This window comes from Gossypium arboreum, chromosome 12, assembly GCF_025698485.1.
Source record: "Gossypium arboreum isolate Shixiya-1 chromosome 12, ASM2569848v2, whole genome shotgun sequence".
Classification (NCBI taxonomy): domain Eukaryota; kingdom Viridiplantae; phylum Streptophyta; class Magnoliopsida; order Malvales; family Malvaceae; genus Gossypium; species Gossypium arboreum.
The window spans coordinates 118,372,082-118,394,898 of NC_069081.1; the positions used below are offsets into that span (position 1 = coordinate 118,372,082).

Sequence of the window (22,817 nt, forward strand, 5' to 3'; positions counted from 1 at the left end):
AAGTTCAATTCCTGGGAAGAGAGGTGGATCACAAGGATCTCTTAAATACCAAGTCTTTCCTTAGTCGAATATCCCTTTATAGTAATTTAATAGCACAATTAAATACTACTATTATACCCTCAAATATTGAAAGAAAAATAGGACAAGAAAGAACACAAGAGTTTTAACGAGGTTCGGTAAATTATACCTACGCCCCTGCACTAACACCGGATGATAACTTTACTATCTCCAAAATATTACAAACAAATAGAATTCCTTAAGAATTCTCAAATGGGAGAAGAGAGAAAACTAAGAGAGAAAGATTGGTTGGGATGATTGAAATGAGAAATGGTTAGGCCTATTTATAGTTAAGGCTCAGGGACTAACTTGCAAATGGCCTAAAAAATTAGGGACCAAAATTGCAATTATCCCATTCAACTTTAAACAAGTTGCTTGCCACTTTTTTTCTTTCGGTGCCAATTGCACCTCCCACCACCCACCATTTTTGACTTTTCAACAGCAGACTGTCCACCAATCTTAGCATTATTAATAATGTGATTGCTTGCAACACATTCCAATGCCTACAAAACATAGATAGATTCAAAGACGAAATTAATTCATTGCCAATAATATGTTTCCATTTCTTCTTATTGTTCTCCTCCCCTTGTCATGGAGAATTAGTGCTTCAGCTCAGCCTGCTCAGGAATTTCTTCATTGCCTTTCCCTTCGTTTTCACAACTCTTCTTCCTTTGCCAAACTCGTTTACACCCAACATAATTCATCATACTCCTCTGTTTTGAAGTCATCTGCTCAAAATTTGAGGTTCACAACACCATCTACGCCTACACCTTTGGCCATTGTAACACCACTGCTTGCATCCCACATCCAAGCCGCAGTTTATTGTTGCAGAAAACATGGACTGCAAGTCAGGACTCGAAGTGGGGGTCATGACTTTGAGGGTCTTTCTTATACTACCGCTTATAAAGTTCCTTTTGTGGTGATCGATTTGGTGAATCTTCGATCGGTTCAGGTTAACGTTGAAAAAGCTACGGTATGGGTTGAATTCTGGTGCAACTATTGGAGAATTGTACTACGAAATTGCTCGGAAAAGTAGAACTCTTGCCTTTCCGGCTGGAATCGGTCACACCGTGGGTGTCGGTGGACATTTGAGTGGAGGAGGCTATGGCGTATTGTTTCGAAAATATGGTCTTGGTGCAGATAATGTAATCGATGCTCGTTTAATTGATGTTGAAGGGAGAATTCTTGATAAAAAATCCATGGGAGAAGATTTGTTTTGGGCCATTCGAGGTGGTGGTGGGGGTAGCTTTGGGATAGTCCTTGCTTGGAAGCTGAAATTAGTGCCAGTTCCAGCTAATGTTACTGTTTTTACAGTGAGCAAAACGTTAGAACAAAATGCGACCAAGCTTGTTCACCAGTGGCAGTATATTGCACACAAGCTTCCCAAAGAAATACATACGAGCATCATCATTTCAAGGGTGAATTCAAGTGAAAATGAAAAGATGACGGTTCAAGCAAGTTTTACGGGCATATTTCTGGGAAGCACCGATGAGCTTGTTCCACTGATGGAAGAAAAATTCCCTCAACTTGGAATAGTGAAAGAAGATTGCTTTGAAATGAGTTGGGCTGAATCTAATCTTTGCGCTACCCAATGTCCTGTTGGAGTATCATTAGAAACTTTACTCGAGAGAAGTCAAAAGTCAGTTCTTTCGAAAACGTTCTTCAAAGCAAAATCGGATTTTGTAAAACAACTTATTCCAGAATCAGCATTCCAAGGATTGTGGCCTAAGTTTTATGAGGACGAAGCAAAATTCGCAAGTATGGTATTTGTGGCTTTTGGAGGCAAAATGGAAGAGATTTCTGAGACTGAATCTCCATATCCTCATAGAGCTGGAAATCTCTACAGCATCTTATACGTGGTGGACTGGGAAGAAGAGGAAAATAAAAACTCTAAAAAGTTCATGAGTTGGATGGGGAGAGTTTACAATTACATGACTCCTTACGTTTCAAAATCTCCAAGAGAAGCATATAGCAATTACAGAGATCTTGACATCGGGGCTAATAAAATTAACAACGACAAAGAAAGCTATGCAGAAGCCAGGGTTTGGGGCCTTAAATATTTTAAGAATAACTTCGACAGGTTGGTGCATATAAAGACAAAAGTTGATTCCCAAAACTTTTTCAGGCACGAACAAAGCATCCCTCCTCTTTCGTAATTGTGGAAACGGGAGCAACCTTAAAAGATCACTAAAGCTTATAGAATTTCAAAAATTCATACTTCTCATGTTATTATAGATGAAATAAAATTTTATTCAAAAATAAAATAAAATTTATTTGTTAAATGCTATTATAATGGTAAATTACGAGTCATTCACAAATATTTATGATTGCATCAAATACAAATTTATAAAAATTATAATAGTTTTAGCTCAATTTTTATCTAATCCTCTATTTGACTAATTCACAATTGTAGTATTATCTTATAAAAACAGAGTACTTTATTATAGAATTTTTATTTGAAGCATTAATAACACTGATATATGTTTTAAGTGAAGTCTAAAACCATGAAGCTACGCCAAACGTCCAGCTGTTTTACCATCTTTAGTGAGAGTATCAACAAAGCTATTTGACTCCCTAATTCCTAGTTACAAGCACATTTCATTCCGCAATTTGTAGCACCCTCTCGATAACAGTGTTTAGTGTTGGATGTGAAAATGATTAAATTGATCAGTTTGATTTAACTGATTATTCTTATACTATAATTTAATATATACACAAAATTATCATAATTAGAATATAATTAATTTAATTGAAAATTAAATTAATCAAAATTGAATTAATTAAGTGAATTGATTAAATGATTGTTGATTATATTTATCAAGTGATAGATTAGATAATATCTTCAGAGAATATATTATTATTCGAATTTGGTGCTTGAGGTTAAAATTAATGACAAATATAAAACCCACACCTTGAAAGAGACGAAAAAAATAAGAAAATGAATTTGTTACAATTTTATATGAGGAAATCTAATGCAAGAAATTTCCAGATTATAACAATCCAAAAGACCACATTAAGCGTGGAGAAAATTTAGGGAGACCAAAAATGGGTTTACATACATGACCTATTACAAGCATTTCCAAAGAAAAGTCAAAGATGCTCTGTATATGCTGCAAGTGGAGGGCAAAAAATTTCGGTCGGCTGACAACCTCTAAACAATGGAGTTGATGACTTTAACAATAGTAAAGGGAGCTATGTAGAAGTCAGCTTTTTGTTTGAACAGATTAATTATATAAAATTAAAATTTATTTATCACATTTCACACTGAATCAAAATCAATATATAATTTTAAGATTTATCATTTATATATTTGAAGCAATTAAAATTTTCTGTTATAGTTGTTAAATGAATAAATTATTATTGTGGAGCAATGGATAGATGTTCACATAGATGATGCTACTATCCAAGAAATCTTCATTGTCAATTGGGATCAGATTCGTATTTGAATTCGGCTCTTGGAGCAAAGCTAATGGCAATTATGTCAAATACGACAGCTGAAACAATGGGCGGCCATGGCGTTGACCTTGCCTGTTGTTGATTCTTCAACGTAATTTTGGTTTCATATATGGCAGATGACCCTGCCCACCAACCTTAGCATTATTAATAACGTGATTGCTTGCAACACATTTCAATGCTCACATAACATGGACCCAGAAATTAAATTAAATATGTTTCCTTTTCTTCTTATTATTATCCTCTCCTTGTCATGGAGAATTAGTGCTTCAGCTCAACCTGCTGAGGAATTTCTTCGTTGCCTTTCCATTCGTTTTCACAACTCTTCGTCTATTGCGAAGCTCGTTTACACACACCATAATTCTTCTTACTTCTCTGTTTTGAAATCATCTGCTCAAAATTTCAGGTTCACAACACCTTCTACGTCTACACCTTTGGCCATTGTAACACCATTCCACGCATCCCACATCCAAGCAACAGTTTATTGTTGTAGAAAACATGGACTGCAAGTCAGAACTCGGAGTGGGGGTCATGACTTTGAGGGTCTTTCTTATACTACAGCTTATAAAGTTCCGTTTGTGGTCATCGATTTGGTGAATCTCCGATCAGTTCAGGTTAACGTTGAAAAAGCTACGGGATGGGTTGAATCTGGTGCAACTGTTGGTGAATTATACTATGAAATTGCTCGGAAATCTAGAACTCTTGCCTTTCCTGCTGGTATCGGCCACACAGTGGGCATTGGTGGACAATTGAGTGGAGGTGGCTTGGGCTCATTGTTTCGAAAATATGGTCTTGCCTCAGATAATGTAATCGACGCTCGTTTAATTGATGCTTATGGGAGAATTCTTGATAAAAAATCGATGGGAGAAGATCTGTTTTGGGCCATTCGGGGAGGTGGTGGGGGTAGCTTTGGGATAGTTCTTGCATGGAAATTGAAATTGGTTCCAGTTCCAGCTAATGTTACTGCTTGTACAGTGAGCAAAACGCTAGAGCAAAATGCAACCAAACTGGTTCATCAGTGGCAGTCTATTGCGCGCAAATTTCCCAAAGAAATACAATCGAGTATTGCCATAGCAAGGGTGAATTCAAGTGAAGATGGGAAGATGACGATTCAAGCAAGTTACGGTTCCGTGTTTCTTGGAAGCATTGATGAGCTTATTCCATTGATGGAAGAGAAATTCCCTGAACTTGGACTAGTGAAAGAAGATTGCTTGGAGATGACTTGGGCTGAATCTGTTCTCTACAGTGCCCTGTCTATAATCGGATTACCATTGGAAACTTTACTTAATAGGACTCAAAAGTCAGCTCTTTCGCAAACATTCTTCAAAGCAAAATCTGACTTCGTAAAACAACCTATTTCTGAATCGGGGTTCGAAGGATTATGGCCCAAGTTTTACGAGGATGAAGCAAAATCCGCAGTTATGGTATTGGTGGCTTATGGAGGCAAAATGGATGAGATTCCTGAGACCGAATATCCATATCCTCACAGAGCTGGCAACCTCTATAGCATCTTATACGTGGTGAATTGGGAAGAAGAGGAAAACAAAAACTCTGAAAAGTTCATGAATTGGATGAGGAGAGTTTACAGTTACATGACTCCCTACGTTTCAAAATCACCACGGGAAGCATATGTGAATTACAGAGATCTTGACATCGGGACTAACAAATTTAACGACGAAAAAGGAAGCTATACAGAAGGTAAGGTTTGGGGTCTTAAATATTTTAAGAACAACTTCGACAGGTTGGTGTATGTAAAGACAAAGGTTGATCCCCAAAACTTCTTCAGTCACGAACAAAGCATCCCTCCTCTTTCTTAATTTCGAAGTGTAGAATTTCTAACAGAAATTTATGGATGATGTTTTTATATATCATATAGAATTTGTTTTAAAATACTTTTATAATACTAAATTACATGTCATTCATAAACTATTATACATATGATGTAGACTACTACATCAAATATAAATTTATAATAAACTATTATAGTTTCATCACAATTTTTATCTAATCCTCTATTTCACTAATTGGCAACCATAGAATTGACTCGTCAAAAGAACTAAAATTTGAACTCAAATCATGAAAAAGTCGCAATTTTGGTATAATTATTTTTAGGTCCCTTGACCTTGACTACTTAATTCTTTTTCTAAAAAATAATGCCACGTAGTAGCATCCAATCAGTCCACATGTTAAGCCATGTCAAATTTTAACATCATTCAAGGAAGGTACCACACTAATAAGTGGAGTTAAAGTTGAGGTATCAAAATTGATTTTTTGAAAGTTTAAGTATCACATTAGAAGACTTGTTAAAATTTAGGTAACAAATATATATCATTACCCATTTCAATAATAACAGACAAGATTATCTATAATAAAATATGTTTTTTATAAATAATGTCACTGGATGTAATAAAAATGATCCAAGTGTCAAAAAATGTAAAATTTTAATATTGTCGAAAACCCTAAATATCATACCAATTAACTTGAAACACACACAAACTTACCACTAAACTAGTGACCTAATTGGTTGTCCACCTTCAAATCTTCATCTCATTAAACTACCTTAATAATAAATCATATGTTTATTTAACTTTTCATTTTGAAAACAATTAAAATAATTTATACAACATTATACGTATTAGTTAAATGTTGTGAATAGATTCCTGAGTTCAAACTAGACAGGTTTTGATTAAAGGTGTTCATAGGTCAAACTAAGTCAACCTCAAGCTGAGTTTAAGCATGATATTAATATTATTGATAAAGCTTGACCCGACTTAAAATATAGGCTTAAAATTTTATCTAAATTTGCTAATATTTGTAATTAGTTAATCCAAACTCATTTTAAACCCGTTTTTAACTTAATATTTAATAATTTTATATATTTTTTCAATAGCTAAATTTTTCTTGAAAAATATAAAGGCCATGTTGTATTTTTTGTTTTCAATAAAATTAATTGAAATCCATTGATGATATTTTTAAAGGTTTGTTTGTGATTTGATGTTGAAATGAGGGGATTAAAATTAACGATAAGAGGATGAAATCTGAAAAGCTTGTTATATGAGGATGAAAAACCAAAGACTAAATTTTCACATAATCATACGTGGACAGCTTACGTCTCCACTTCTTTGTGTTGGTCCAATTAAGGAAGCATCTCTTTTCTTTTCTACCAGTGTTGTTTACTTTTTACCCATTTACATGTAGTACTTATAAATAATATATTTAAATATTTATAATTAAAATGAATATTTTAGAAACAACTTAATCATAAATTTAAGTATTACCATTAAAAAATTCTCTCTTATGAGACTTTGACCCTAATATTTGTTGAATCGACTATCAATTTTCAATTTAACTCTCGATTTAATACCAATTAAATCTATAAATTAATTTAATCAATCTTTTAACCTTTTACTATTCCAACGATTCACTCAAAATATTTATCTAGTCAATCTGAAAGATAAATTCAATCCAATTTCATCCACACTCAAATAAAGAAAAGGACAAGAAACGTTGCAATTTTCATTTTGACAAAATTACATTAGCTGCCCTTTTCCAACCAAAAATCAAAATCCACGAAAAGGATGACAGTCAGTCTGCATCTCATGGAAACTCCGCCCCTAGATTCTTTGTTGATCCCTCCCCCCAAAATATCTTCCTTTTTAAATCCAAATTTTATTTCCTTTCAATTTAGTCCTCCAGATATTTTCACCTTACTCTACTCGCTCGTCTATTCCTTGACTACTCGCCTCTATTAATCCCCATTTTCACTTCCTTAAAAATTAAAAAAATTCATACATTGGGTTAATAATTAATGTTAAAAAACCATATTTTGGATGATTAATTATGTTTATAAATATTATTTTAAAAAATTTAAAAGAATTCAAAATTATATCAAGCTAAAATGATTTTAGCATAATTATATTTTGTATTATGGCAACATGTCTATTTATTCACTTATAAAAACTAAAAGAATTTAAAAAAATAATTAGACAAATTAAGACAGATGGCAGTTAAGTGCAGCGAGTATAAAATGGTACTCTCACCAAAACTCTGGTCTATTTATTTATTTATTTTGGTACTCTTACCAACCTTGTCAAAAAGATAACCCCAATCCTTTTTGGCTGCACTCTATTATATAAAACCCTTGAAACCCATTCATAAAGATCGCTTAAATCAAAAGAAAAAAAAAATTGAAGAAGGGAATTGCCAATTAAAAGAAGAAAAACCAAACCCAACTGTTTGTTTCTCGGAAATCTGAACGGGAAAAGAAAAGGGTTTCTTTTTTGTATTTGGCTTAGCTTTGGAAGCCATGAACTCTCACTTGCTGCCCAGCAACAACCAAAACGAGTCATGGACGGACGAGAAACATGTGCGTTTCTTAAACTCCATGGAAGCATGGTTCGTCCGTACAATGCTAGAGAACAACGATCTTTATCATCTTCGTCTCGACCGTCACCTTCCCGACAGCTCCGAGTCTACTCTCAACTGCAAACAACACAATGTCCAGTCCAGAAGAAAACATGCTTCTTCAGGTAATGTTATTATCAGTTTACCCTTTACATATTTCATCGTCTTAAAGCAACTTCTGACTCTATGAGAAAAAGTTTTCGAGACAATTGATCGAAACTCAAATAATGGCCGGTATTGTTCAAGGAGGAGAAAACTTGGATTGATAAAGATACGACCTCCTGCTGCAAGGTTGACGCGATAAGTGTCAATGTGTAGTACTGCTGAGAGTTGGATCAAATATGTTTCCAAAATTTCTCCCTTTGTTCCCATGTTGCAAAAGGGTGCATTAACACAATATCTCTTCCACCGCCATTAAAACTCTGTATTGTTATCAAGTACCAAAAGCTGGAAGGATTTTTTCAGTCCGCCGTAAAAAAAGCTATGAAACATTCACTCGTGAATTTCATTTTCTTTTTCTGAAAAGACATTTAAAATGCGTTTTTTGAAAAAAACATATAAAAATGTAAAATATGCCTGGAGATATTTGTAGCTATGGGTCACTTTACCCTTATTTTTTAATCATCTTTTAATTATTCTTTGTCTTGGTCCATTTTTATGATCCTCAACAATAGATTCCCTTATCACAACAAGAAGCAAAATGAAAGTGAAGACTGATAAAAGATCAAAGAGACCATCATCATCATCACAATCTCAGCGGTATGATTCATCAGAAGATCAGGTTGGTCACTTGATCTTAATTGTATGGACCCAGAAAGCTGGCAAAGCTCCAATCTTTGCTACACAATGTCTTAACTGTCTCTGACATTGATGAATTTTTTTGAGTCTTAGCAAAGCAAATAAACTTCTGTTTTTGTTGTTGTTGTTGTTTCTTCTCTCTCTTATAATGTGTGGGGTTCCATTAATTTGATCTTTTTTTGGCAGGTGGTCCCGGAGATCATAAACAGAACAGATGATAAAGATGGTGAGAAAAGATCTTTTCCCAACAAATTGAAGTAATATATAAAAAAAAAAAAAAGATCAACTCTTCTTTGATTTGGGACCCTTTTTTCTATTAATTATTTTTTTCTTTTTTTCTTTCGTTGTGTTGTCAATGTAGTGGGTTTTTTAGTAGAATAGTAGCAGAGAGTTTAATTTGTGTGTGTATGTACACTCTTTGAATAATATTTGGATTTTCTTTTGTAAGTTTTTTAGATAATTAATCATCAGAATTTTTCTAATATAATAATTAAATATTGTCAAGAAATTAACTATGAACCTAAAATGGATATTAAAATAAATTCCTAATTTTCACCAAAATAAATAAATAAATTCCTAATGACTTATGATTACTTTTGTCAAATAACAATTAGTACATTCTTCCCACATCACTTTACATAAGATATTTTTAAATCAATTTTAACTCTTTTAGTTTTTCATTATTGCAATAAAATAAAATATAATTAGTAAACTTAGTTTATAATTTTATTGTAGCGACGTAAAAAAATTTTTTAGTTTCGCTTGGTCATTAATTGTGGCGATTTATTAAATATTTAAAAATCAACTTTCAATTTTATTAGCAAAGGGAGTCGCCACCGATCCTTTTTTATAGGTGTGATCGGACACCTAATAAAATTATTTTAAAACAAAAAGAATGCCAAATTTAGGTCTACGTGAAAGGCAGAAATTGAAAAACGGAAATTGAAAATACCTCGGCGTGTGACACGAGGCTTAACCCGCTTCATAATCTGAGTTGATTTTTTGACAATGAAATTACCTCGGCGTGTCTCAAGCTCAACTCACCTCTCGCAATATGAGTTGATTTTTTTTGAAAGGCGAAATTGAAAAGCGGAAATTGAAAATACCTCGGCGTGTGACCTGAGGCTCAACTCGCCTCTCACAATACGAGTTGATTTTTTTGACAACAAAAATTGAAATTACCTCAGCGTGTCTTGAGGCTCAACTCACCTCTCGCAATATGAGTTGATGTTTTTTTTTGAAAGGCAGAAATTGAAAAACGGAAATTGAAAATACCTCGGTGTGTGACCTGAGGCTCAACTCGCCTCTCGCAATACGAGTTGATTTTTTTTGACAACAGAAATTGAAATTACCTCAGCGTGTCCTAAGGCTCAACTCATCTCTCGCAATATAAGTTGATTTTTTTGAAAATACCTCAGCGCATCCTGAGGCTCAACTCACCTCTCGCAATATGAATTGAATTTTCAAATAAAACATCAGAATACCAGAACATGTCATCTGGTGGAACTCAAATGTCTTTTCCTTTGATTCAGTACAGCTATCATCACATCCTCTTGCTCTACTGGACCTGTATATGTCATGCATGATGTTATCATGATATGCAAATTTTGGTCTTAAATGCCTTTATGCCTACATGATTATACTATGCACCTTGGGCTTGTTTGTCATATGTCCTTTTTCATCATGATTTTTTATGATATGTGTTCATTGCTTTGACTCTTGACTTTCTATTTAGGCCCTGTACCCATCCTCAAGCTTCATAAGTAATCTACATTTCTCAGATATCACTCTTTTGCCCCTGGTTGAACTTTGTCCTTGCGTTGAGGCTCTTGTACTTATCAAGTTCTTATCCAGGTAATGCTTAACATTTCTTTTGTTTAGAGTATGTCATTTCACTATTTATCATGAAAATAAACGACATAATGAGATGCATGAAAATGGTCAGGTAAGGACAAAGGGATACCTCACATTTATTTATTTCAAACGTGGCAAACAAAGAAAATTAACCAATGATAATGAGGAAGTGTCATAAAGAGAAAACGGATCGCATTCAATGGATACAGATGCTCTAGATATTCAACACACGAACTCTTCCACGTTTCTTATCAAGAATCTTTTCTAGCATGACTTCTTGCGTAGAAGATTTCGAGCTACTGAAAAATGCTTCAAATGCTGTAGTTTCGCTGTTTAACCCACCGTTCAACCGCCTTACTCTTTAAGCCCGGGTTTGCTTCATTAGAATGCCCTTTCGGGTTTTCATGCTAATCTTTTGTATTAATCAAGATGCCCTTTTTGGGTTTTCACCTTGATCCCCTTTTTTTTTTAGGTATAATATTTCTTCACAGCATCTGAATTCACTGGATTAGGTAACTCCTTCCCATCCATCTCGGTGAGAATCAAAGCTCCGCCGGAGAATACCTTCTTTACGACGTATGGACCTTTCCAATTTGGCGCCCATTTTCCTCGGAAGTCTTTTTGTATTGGGAGAATCTTTCTCAGCACGAGTTCTCCTTCGTGGAATTCTCTTGGCCGTACCTTCTTGTCATGGGCTGCGATCATTCTTTTCTGGTACATCTGTCCATGACAAATTGCCTTTAGACATTTTTCTTCGATAAGGTTTAACTGGTCATATCGAGCTCGAACCCATTCTGCTTCCTCTAATTTCTACTCTATTAAGACTCGTAGAGAGGGGATCTCAACTTCGATAGGTAGCACAACTTCCATTCCATAGACCAGAGAGAAAGGAGTTGCCCCCGTAGACGTCCGTACAGACGTGCGATATGCATACAAAGCAAATGGTAGCTTCTCGTCCCAGTCTTTATATGTCTCGGTCATTTTCCCAATAATCTTTTTAATATTCTTGTTGGCCGCTTCAACAGCTCCATTCATCTTTGGGCGATAAGGCGAGGAGTTATGATGCGTTATTTGGAATTGCTCACACGCTTCTTTCATCATCTTGTTGTTCAAATTCAAGGCGTTATCTAAAATGATTCTTTCAGGCAAACCGTATCGACAAATGATTTCCTTTTTCAAAAACTTGCAAACCGCAGTCTTCGTCACATTGGCAAACGATGCGGCTTCTATCCATTTTGTGAAGTAATCAATAACCACAAAAATAAATCGGTGTCCATTGGAAGCTTTTGGAGAAATTGGCCCTATAACATCCATGCCCCACATAGAAAAAGGCCACGGAGAAGTCATGACGTGAAGGGGCAAAGGGGCTACATGAATTTTATCACCATAAATTTGACATTTGTGGCATTTTTGTGCAAAATTAATGCAGTCGCTTTCCATCATCAGCCAGTAATATCCGAGTCTCATAATCTTCCTGGCCATAGTGAAACCATTGGAATGTGTCCCGCAAATTTCCTCATGGACATCCTTAAGTATTTTTCTGGCTTCAACAGCATCTACGCATCTCAAGAGCACCTGATCTTTTCCTCTTTTGTACAGGATGTCCCCATCAAGAACGAATCCCACTGCCATTCTTCTGATTGTTCTTTTGTTGTTCTCGTTTGCTTGTTTGGGATACTTTTGATTCTTGATATATTCTAAGACATCATGGAACCGTGGCCATCCATCTGTCTCTTTCTCAATGCTGAAACAATATGCAGGAACTTCATATATTCTCATTTGAAGAGGCATTATTTCTGTTTCCCCGTTTGCTTTGAACATTGAAGCCAAAGTGGCCAGGGCATCAGCCAATTGGTTTTCTTCTCGTGGGAGGTAATTAAAAGTTATTTCTTCGAATTCTTTAATCAACTCTGCCACTAGATCTCTGTATTTAACCAGTTTCGAGTTTCTCATTTCCCAATCTCCACGGATTTGGTAAATCACTAAGGCTGAGTCTCCATATACCTCTAAAGCTTTGACGTTTCGTTCAATAGTTGCACGGAGTCCCATGATACATGCCTCATATTCCGCTATGTTATTGGTACAGAAGAAATTCAGCTTGGCAGTGAGTGGGTAATGATTCCCTTCTGGCAATATTAAGACTGCTCCAATCTCATACCCTAATGCGTTCGATGCACCATCAAAGCTCATCTTCCATGACTTCTCTTTTGGTGACTCGCATTCTTTTTTCTGTAACGTGCATCCAGTCTTCATCTGGGAAATCAAATCTCAATGGCTCGTAATCCTCTGTTGTTCGAGTTGCTAAGAAGTCAGCTATTGCGCTTCCTTTTAGTGACTTTTGACTCACATAGACGATGTCGTACTCCGAGTAAAATCTGCCATCGTGCCTTTCTTCCTGAGAGTGCAGGTGATTCCATCATGTACTTTACTAGGTCCAGCTTTGAAATTAACCATGTTGTATGATACAACATATATTGCCTAAGTCTCCGAGCTATCCAAACCAGAGCGCAACAGTATTTTTCAATGGATGAATACTTTGCCTCATATTCAGTAAACTTTTTACTGAGGTAGTAGATCACTTTTTCTTTCTTTCCTGACTCGTCATGTTGCCCCAGTACGCAACCCATTGAATTTTCGAACTCTGTCAGATACAAAATTAATGGTCTTCCCGGAGTTGGCGGTACTAGTACTGAATGACTAGACAAATATTGTTTTATCTTATCAAAGGCCACCTGGCATTCCTCATTCCATTCTCCCGAGTTATGTTTTCGAAGAAGCCGAAAGATTGGGTTGCATTGGTTGGTAAGTTAAGCGATGAATCGGACGATGTAGTTTAGCCTCCCTAAAAATCCTCTGACTTCTTTTGGCGTGCGCAGAGGTGGTAACTCTTGAATAGCTTTTATTTTATCCAGATCAACCTCGATACCTCTTTCACTGACAATGAAGCCCAGCAATTTTCCCGAGGTAGCCCCAAACGTACATTTAGCCGGATTGAGCTTTAGCTGGAACTTTCTCAGTCTGTTGAACAATTTCTTCAGGTTCACTACATGCTCTTCTTCCCCTCGGGATTTAGCAATCATATCGTCGACGTAGACCTCTATTTCTTTATGCATCATGTCATAGAATAACGTCACCATAGCCCTCTGATATGTTGCTCCAGCATTCTTTAACCCAAATGGCATCACATTGTAGCAGAATGTTCCCCACATTGTTACGAAGGTAGTTTTCTCCATATCCTCAGGGGCCATATTGATCTGATTATACCCCGAGAATCCGTCCATGAAAGAAAACAATGAATGTTTTGTTGTGTTATCCACCAACGTATCAATGTGTGGTAAGGGAAAATTATATTTAGGACTTGCTCGATTCAGGTCACGATAATCCACGCATATTCGTACTTTACCGTCTTTCTTTGGCACCAGGACTATGTTAGCCACCCATTCTGGATATTTGGAGGCTTGTAGGAAACCAGCATCAAATTGCTTCTTGACTTCCTCTTTTATCTTCAACAACATCTCAGGTCTCATCCGTCTTAGCTTTTGTTGAATAGGCTTGCATTCTGGCTTTAATGGGAGCTTATGGACCGCTACATCTTCATCCAATCCTGGCATGTCCTGATATGACCATGCGAATACATCTTTGTACTCGCAGAGTAAAGCAATCAAATTATGCCTGGTGCCCCCTGAAATAGAAGTCTCAATCTTCACTTCTTGCTTTCTTTCTTCAGTTCCCAGATTTATTGTTTCAACAGATTCTTGATGAGGCAAAATCTGTTTATCCTCTTGTTCCACCATTCTTAGCAAGTCAAGAGACGAGACATAGTCTTCAGCATTTTCTTCAGCTTCGAATTCTCCTAAACAAACAGCCTTCTCAAAATCGATTTTAGGACTCGTAACGGGTTTGTTCATGCCATTGATATCTGAGCACCTGAAAGTTGAATGGAAAAGGAAACTATAGAGGGGCATCCAAGTATTGGAACCAACAAACGAAATGTTATGGCATGGTATGAGGCAAATGTACAGATAGGCTATGAAATGAGGAGATGATTATGAAATTAGTGATAATGCGAAAGATCGTGATAAAATGCATCTTCATTGATATTCATTTAAATGATAAAGAGTGAATGCAAGCTCTTACAAAAGAGTTCTATTATATCTGAGGACACAATAGAGGGTTAATGTTTGAGCATTACTCTGAAGACTTATAAACTACAAGAAGGTCCTCGGCAGTCCAATTGTTTAACATGAAACCAGGAGGACAATGGCGTATCGTTGAAACATCTTTAATAGCCTCACTTCCTTTGTCAATGACATTTATACTGACATTCTGAAGACCCATTTCAATTAAAACAGCGTGCTTTGTATATTATCTTGTCCGGGGTATATCATTCCCGCAGATGTAAATGTTTTTGACAAAGGAGGGTATGTTATGAGCTCCCGTTCTACTTCTCGACCCAAAGTTCTCACAATCCTTCTCTCCTGATCTTTTTTTCACTGTTTTCTTCTTTGACGCATGTCTGGCTGGAACCCCAAACCGTATCGGGCCTTGTGATGTACTGGCTTTAGAGCCTTGACTATTCCTTGCAGGTACCTTCCTAAACCTTTCCTTGCTCGGGCTCCCTTTCCTACAGTCTACTTGACACCCATCTTGGTATTTCGCGATAGTTTTGGCTCGAGAATTCTGTTTCCCTTAGCGACGAATGTGGTATTGACAAATTCAAGATATCAGAAAAAACATTCCAGAGCGTCTTTACTCACTTCAATATATGGTGCGTCGGCAGAAATAGATGCTACAATGTCTTCTTCTCCCTCGACAGTGACCAAACAGCCATCCATGATAAATTTCACCTTTTGATGGAGGGTTGATGGGACTGCTCCAGCAGAATGGATCCAAGGTCTTCCCAAGAGACAATTGTGTGATGGTGTAATGTCCATGACTTGAAACTCAACATCATATATGTAGGGACCCACTTCTTGAAGTATCTCGATTTTTCCCATAACTTCTCGTCTTGTTCCATCGAATGCCCTTACTGTAGAATGGCAGGGCCTTAAATAGGACAAATCCATCGGAATCCTAGAAAGTGTGGCCAAATGCATGACATTAAGTGCCGATCCATTGTCGATGAGCACGTTCGGTATTATATAGCCCTTACAACGGGTTGTGATATACAATGCTTTCACTGAGCCTCTACCATTGGACGGTATTTCATCATCACTAAAAGAAATGAAATTATCCGCATTCAAGTTGTTCATCTATTTATCCAGTTTTTCAACGGATACATTGTTTGCCACATAAGCTTGATTTAACACTTTCAGCAGAGCGTTTCGGTGTGGCTCTGAATTCAACAGCAGAGATAATACCGAGATTCGCGCTGGCTGCTTACTCAATTGTTCTACCACGTTGCACTCACTGTGCTTGATAAATTTTAAGAATTCTTGTGCTTCCTCCTAGTCCACAGGCTTTTTAGCTTCTTGTTCAGGCACAGTTTCATGCTCCTCTTCGGTCACGTACATCGGTGCTTTTCCTTTCTGTTTCAAGTCATTGTTCTGTTTTATCTCCTTCGAATAACATCTTCCACTACGAGTGAAATGACCTACTTCCCCGACGCTTCTAGTCATGGCTTTGGGTTTTTCATCTTTAGGTGTGACGATATTAACGTCATATTTCCATGGTACTGCTTTATTGTCATTGTAAGGGAAAGGAGACGGTACTTCAATTATCATTTTTGGTTTCACCAGTTCCTTCCTTCCATCGTAATAAATTACGAATGGTCGATCGGTGCTATACGGACAACCTGACGATTGATTGTCAGAGGCGCATACTTCTTTCTCATTGGCCTCTCCTTCATTAATGATCTCAATCTCCTTATTATCTATCCGGTCTTGCAGTAACCTTTTAAATTCCTCACATGATTGAATGTCATGCCCTACAATTCCATAAAAATCACAAAAAACGTGACATTCTTTTCTGAGATTATCGTCGGGGCGACAGAGCAATCCATTCTTAACCAGTGCCTCCCAGATTTTCTGGAGAGGCGTCCTTATTTCTGAAACACATCTTCTGACTTGCCATTCATCTTCTTTCCCCACTGTGCTCATATTCCCTTCAGTATAGTTAGGGAACGGGTTCCCAGTTGCATTACTGGCACTATCGAATCGTAGGATACCCGCATCAATTAGTCCTTGAACTCTCCTTTTAAAGGCTAGGCAATTTTCCATGGAATGTCCCTGGTTTCCCGTATGGTATGCAAAACTAGCGTTTGAGTCGTACCATTTCGGGTATGGGGGCCTCAATGGTGCCATATAATGCGGGGATATCAATTGCTTCTCCAAAAGTTTTGGGTACAGTTCTCCACATGACAAAGGAATAGGGGTAAATTGTAGTCTCTCGAAATTGGGTTTTGTTGGCCTCTGCTCGTTTTTGGGTTGACCTTGGGCGGGTATTGTATTTTGTGGGAATGTGGCGATTGGTCTCGGGTGACTTGTAGCGTAAACGGGGTAAGAAGAGTAAGGAGGTGGTGTTTAGTAGTAAGGGGTTTGAGGAGGGTAATAGAAATTCGGAGGTGGATAATTTCGAGGTCGGGGTTGGTTTGGATATGGGTTAGGGGCATAACGGCTTCCCATTCCCACCATGTGGGTTTCTGGTTCTTTCTTCTTCATGGGCGCTGCCCTTCTTGAACTTTCTTGACCTTCCATTCTACCGCTCTTGACGGCATTCTCTATAAGCTCACCAGATATTACAATATCCGGAAAGTCTTTCGTGGCACTTCCCACTAGTTTGTCATAAAATGGTGCTTTCAAAGTGTTGATGAAAAGAACGGTTATCTCCGTTTTTGTTAGTGGAGGTTCTACTTGGGCTGAAACATCCCTTCATCTCTGCGCATACTATCTAAAAGTTTCTGACGGCTTTTTCTCCATCATTTGCAAAGTCATCCGGTCTGGTACCATATTCGATACATGCTTGTATTGCTCACAGAATGCTGATGCCAAGTCCTTCCAAGATTTGATCCTTTCCCTACTAAGCTGGTTGTACCACCAAAGAGCCGATCCTACTAGACTATCCTGAAAACAATGTATGAGTAGCTGGTCTTCATTCACGTAACCAGTCATTTTTTGGCAAAATATGACAAGATGCGCCTTTGGACATCTCGCGCCATCGTATTTTTTGAAATCAGGCACCTTGAACTTCGGAGGCAGAACTAGATCGGGCACCAAACTGAGCTCTTTGGCACTTAGTGCAGAGAAGGCTTTATTACCCTCTATTGCTTTGAGTATTTCCTCTAAGCTCTTATACTTCTCTTGAGCCTCATGATCGTCCGTTCTCAACCTGGCTATTTCCGCTGGATCGTCCAAATCTGGAACAATTGGATCGGCAGGATTAACCCTAGAATTTGATATGAATATTCCTTGCCCTAAATGAGTACGTGGCAAAGGCCGTTGCTCTGGGTCTATGAGTTCTCCTTGGGTGTACCCTCTTTGTACTGCGCGGGCGTGTGGTGGAGTGAATCCGGGGGGATAGAGCGGGTCTTGATTGTGATTAACTCTTGACCGAGATTCCTCGATGTCAGGGCTCTGCATGGGTCCCTTTCCTTTAACTAAAGCTGACATCATCTCCATCATCTTGGCCATTTGATCTTTCTGTTCGAGCGATTCTTCTCGTGATCTCACCATTAAGTCTCTCGTCTCTTACTGTGACCTAGCTAACTGCTCTTGTAATTCATTTTGGATTCTTTCTATTCTTTCAATCCTTTCATTAAATTCAGCTTCCATTGTTCTAGTTTGCCGATGCGTTCTATACGAGTGGCGTGATTCCAGATTTGAAGTATTGCAACTGCGAATTGTATGTTTTAACCTCAGCAAATAAGTACGGGATATGCCATGAATGAATGAATGAATGCATAAATGCTTGAATGCCAAATGAATGTTAGTCATGAATGACATGTAAGGAATTGGTGTTGATTTCAAGATAGCCCCTATTTAGGCATTTTATTCATCAAAAGAGTTCATTACAAAACATTTTGCCATTTTTGATTCAGCTATTACACAATCTTTCTAGCTATATCGCCATATTTCTTTACTCGCTCTAAGAATTCCGATATGCTCGATCGTTGGCTTGGTGGGAATTGGCAACTGAGATTTTCAGCTTCTTCCGATAATTGTACCACGTGCATGGCTACCCCACGAACTTCATTGATCAAATAGCTAAGTTGTCTTTCTTTTTCCTGGAGGCCCTTTTCGTAAGCACAAACGTCTCTATCATATTGACTATATTTTTCTTCCAAAGCCTTCAAGAAAGTATCTAACTGTTGTTGACAATCTTGCAGCATATCTTCTAACTCTAGTATCCTTTCTTTTAGTTCTTGACGTTTAGATCGACTAGTCATCATCCCGGCAGACACAACTTCATATTCGGTGTTCTTCTTCCTTAATTCTATCATAGCCCGCGCAGTCTTTTCTTCCTCTTTCTTTCTGAGTCTTTAGAGACCAGTCTCGAACCGCGGCATTCCTCTCGGTTGTTTGTATAATTAACTCTTCCATTAGAAACCTATTTTTTGGCAACCGATCTCTAGTCAACACCTTCCTAATATGATGCCTATAATGCATGATGTAAAATAAGAATAAAAACAAACAAACTTGGTTAGCACAACACATATGAACAAAGAAAAACTGTAGACAATCTAATAAATTAAGCTACTTGGTCCAATGGACTCGATTCCTTTGCATAGAAAGCGTAAATGTAAAAGAAACAGAGGGTAAGATGTGTTTTTCCCATGTACTTATTTTGGTGACTAGTAAACGGACGGAGGTTTGGCACGGCTCTAGTTGGATGGCTCGTATGGTTCACTATATGCGGTTTTGGTTCTAGATGGGTACTCGAATCGTCTGCACTGTCATCTACTAAGATTAGTACAGAGCCTCCGTCATGGCCCATCATAGGCTTACGAGATCAATTCGAGGGATTACATTTACTTATGCCTATGCGGAGGGACAAGTTAACTCACGAAAACATAAGTCATATGTAACCCGAAAGTATTCACTAGCCTGTGCGGAGGAACGAGTTAACTCACGAAGGCATATCGTTTACTTGTATAGAGCTCATATTATGCAACAAAAATGCACGTGCACGGTGTGTGGGGAGAAACTTGCAAACCTTTACGTTTTATTTAAAAAACTAAACCAAAACTAAAATCACAAAAATTTAAAGCTGAAAAACAACCGGATAAAACAAGTTAGAATATATACAACACGATGCAAATGCATGATTTTTTTGAAAAAAAAAATTTGAGGATCACGACTAAATGTTAATTTGAACAAGGAACTTTGAAAATTTTGACAACGCGAGTTTAATTCGACTCGACTCTCAAAAAGGTATCCCCAGCGGAGTCGCCAGCTGTAGTGACGTAAAAATTTCTGCTTTCGGTCACTAATTAAGGCGATTATTTGAAAATTTAAACCGACTTTTGATTTTATTAGCAAAGGGAGTCGCCACCGATTCTTTTTTATAGGTGTGATCAGACACCTAATAAAATTATTTTAAAACAAAAAGAAGGCCAAATTTAGGTCTACATGAAAGTCTAGAGAAAAATTGGGGTTCGAGAGTCAGTTACGCGTGAGGAAGGTATTAGCACCCTCGCGACGCCCAAAATTGGTATCTCATAAACATGTGTTGACTTGATTTTCAAAAATACGAGTTCAATATAATATTTAATCGTGATCCGACTGAAAAATGAGAATTTTAGTTTTCGATTTATTTTAGAAAGGGTGTCCTGTTTTTAACACAAGCCATTTAATTTCACCCAACATAGCGATGAAATCGATGGCTTAATATTAAATCAATACATTGCCTTTTTTTGAAATTAATTAAAACATGAGAAAAATATTCCTAAAGTGAGAAATTAAAATAAATAAAGGACTAAAAAAAATGATATCATTAATGAAAAATATTAACATGGAATACTAGAATATTAGAATAACAATAATAATGATATTTACAAAATAAAAACAAATCATGTACTAATAATAAAATAGGAAAAATGATATATTTGGTAATAATAATATAAAATAATAATATGTACATAAAAGTACATATATATATATATGCATATAATAAAAGTATGTAATAATAGTAATAATAATATCTACAATAAAAGAAAATATTAGGAAATGTACATAAAAATATATACATAAAAATTTACAATAATAATATAAAATAATGATATGTACAAATATATATATATATAAATATACATATGTACATAAAATATACACTAATATAATAATAGTTATAATAATACTAGCAATAGTAATAATTTGTAATAATAATATATACACAATATGGTATTTAAAATATATATATATATATATATGTATATATAATAGTATTTAAGAATATATACATAAGAAATATATAACTAATGGCATTAAAAAATATATACATAATATATATAAAATACCTAAAAAAAAGAAGGGGGAAAGAAGAGAGAAGGGAGGGGGGGAAAGGAAATCCGGCCAAGGGGGGCCGATCACCGGTCGATCGTCGGTCGCCGCCCGTCGCCGGCCACCACCTATAGTGGCCGGAAAAGGTAACTTTTTTTTTCTTAACAATATATGTATATATAAAGAAAGAAAAAAACAACACAAAAAAAAAAGATTCGAAAGAAGAGGAAAAAAGAAAAAATGCAACATTTTTATTGATGTTTCTTTTATGTTCAAAATTTGAAAGGATTTTTGTCTTTGTCTCCTTTTTCAATCTTTGTAAAATCCCCCCCTTTACATGATTTTTGAATGGCTTTTTATAGCCATCTTTTACATAATTTTCTATTATTTCTTTTTCTATTTTGTAGGTGATGGTGGTAGACAATGGATATAAAAAATGGGAGGAAAAATGGGGCAAGTGGAAAAGTGGATAGGTGGCTAGGGTTTCTTGGTTTTTTTTTTTTGAGGTTAGGTTTTTTTTGGGCGGCTTAATGGGCTTTTGAATTGGGTTTAATATTTGGGTTTTGTAATGGGTTTGGGTAGATGTAAATGGGTCATGGGTTGAGGGTTTTAGTGGGTTTAAAGGTTTGGTTGGGTTTTGATGTAATCGGGCCCGGGCAATTTGGGCTTCTACATTTATAATTTATATTTGTGTATAAATTTAGTAATTGAGTCATATTTAAAAAGTGTAACTTGTATATTTCTTCACATAATTTAGAGAAATCCAATTAACTGAATACTCATACCTCATTAAATTAAGAGACCTCAATTAAAATAGTCTCTATTGGCTTTCTGCACGCTCTATATATGGATCCTCGTTTCTTTGATTTTATTGAGTTAAATGGTCATGTTTCTTCTTGTATGAGTGATACGTGAAACTTCAAATCTATTCAGGCTCAACAAATACCTAGTTGGTAGACTTATTTAATTTAACCGCCATCTAGCTACTCACTCAAACTAGTAAGTTTGTCCAAAATTTGGGAGGGTTTAGGCAAAAATATTTAGCCCAAAATTTGGTCTTAGACAAAAAAATTTATGCACGTTTAAAATATGGGTTGAGTCTGGACTTGAACATTCAAAGCTTGATTAACTTATTTTAAGTTTGTAATGTTTTATATTATGTAATTTTATAACATAAAAATTAAACCTATAATAATATATAATACTACTATAATGTAAATATTTAAAAAATATTAAGGTGACTATATAAAATTTTAATAAATTAAAATATATTAGATAATAAATTAAAATAATATGAGCGAGATTAAAATGTGTTTGAGTTAATTATTTATAGACCCTTAATCCAAGTGAGATTAGCTTAGACAAACATAAAATACCATAATATCGTGTTTAGACTCAACTCAAACTCAATCCAAATTCATAAACACTTCTACAGTTGCACGGTTTTCTTCCGCCGTGTGAACTATCGTCTCCTCCTTCATAAGTACACATATTTTATTAAAAACAATTAATAATTAAACGATAAAAGTAAAAGAGTAAGTCAATTCTAATACATTACTATATGGTAGCAGCAAAATAAAAAAACAAGATTCCCACAACCAATACGGTTGTTTATGTGACTAATGATCATGCATTTCGGCTATACATGTATGTACGTGATTGATGTAAGATATTTTTTTGGATATCTTCATCTAAGATATTTTGGATCTGGAAAACGAAGTACTCACTTTGATACATATTCTTACAATATATATATAAGAATAATATAGTTAAAAAAGGTGACAGGATATGAATAAAGGAGATGTCGACAGGGAC

The 22,817-nt window shown here is 36.1% G+C and overlaps 3 protein-coding genes across 4 annotated transcripts; all 3 read left to right on the forward strand.

The window, feature by feature from the left end:
* Positions 1-610: 610 nt before the first annotated feature.
* LOC108478148 (berberine bridge enzyme-like 28) lies at positions 611-2,213 on the forward strand. Its single transcript, XM_053023005.1, is given in 2 exon segments — positions 611-1,042; positions 1,044-2,213. Coding segments are annotated over 2 exon segments (1,602 nt in total).
* A 1,418-nt stretch (positions 2,214-3,631) lies between these two features.
* Positions 3,632-5,436, forward strand: LOC108478529 (berberine bridge enzyme-like 28). The gene has a single exon (XM_017780990.2). It carries the CDS (start codon positions 3,702-3,704, stop codon positions 5,325-5,327), a length of 1,626 nt encoding a protein of 541 aa, XP_017636479.1. The 5' UTR covers positions 3,632-3,701; the 3' UTR covers positions 5,328-5,436.
* A 2,151-nt stretch (positions 5,437-7,587) lies between these two features.
* On the forward strand, positions 7,588-9,159 carry LOC108478497 (uncharacterized). Of its 2 annotated transcripts, none has more exons than XM_017780956.2 (3): positions 7,588-8,039; positions 8,589-8,695; positions 8,899-9,159. In XM_017780956.2, the coding sequence occupies exons 1-3, from the start codon at positions 7,817-7,819 to the stop codon at positions 8,971-8,973; spliced, it is 405 nt and encodes a 134-aa protein (XP_017636445.1). In that variant the 5' UTR covers positions 7,588-7,816; the 3' UTR covers positions 8,974-9,159. The 2 variants fall into 2 exon arrangements, with proteins under 2 accessions (XP_017636445.1, XP_052878591.1); XM_053022631.1 differs by having other exon boundaries at positions 8,589-8,673.
* The last annotated feature ends 13,658 nt before the right edge of the window (positions 9,160-22,817 follow it).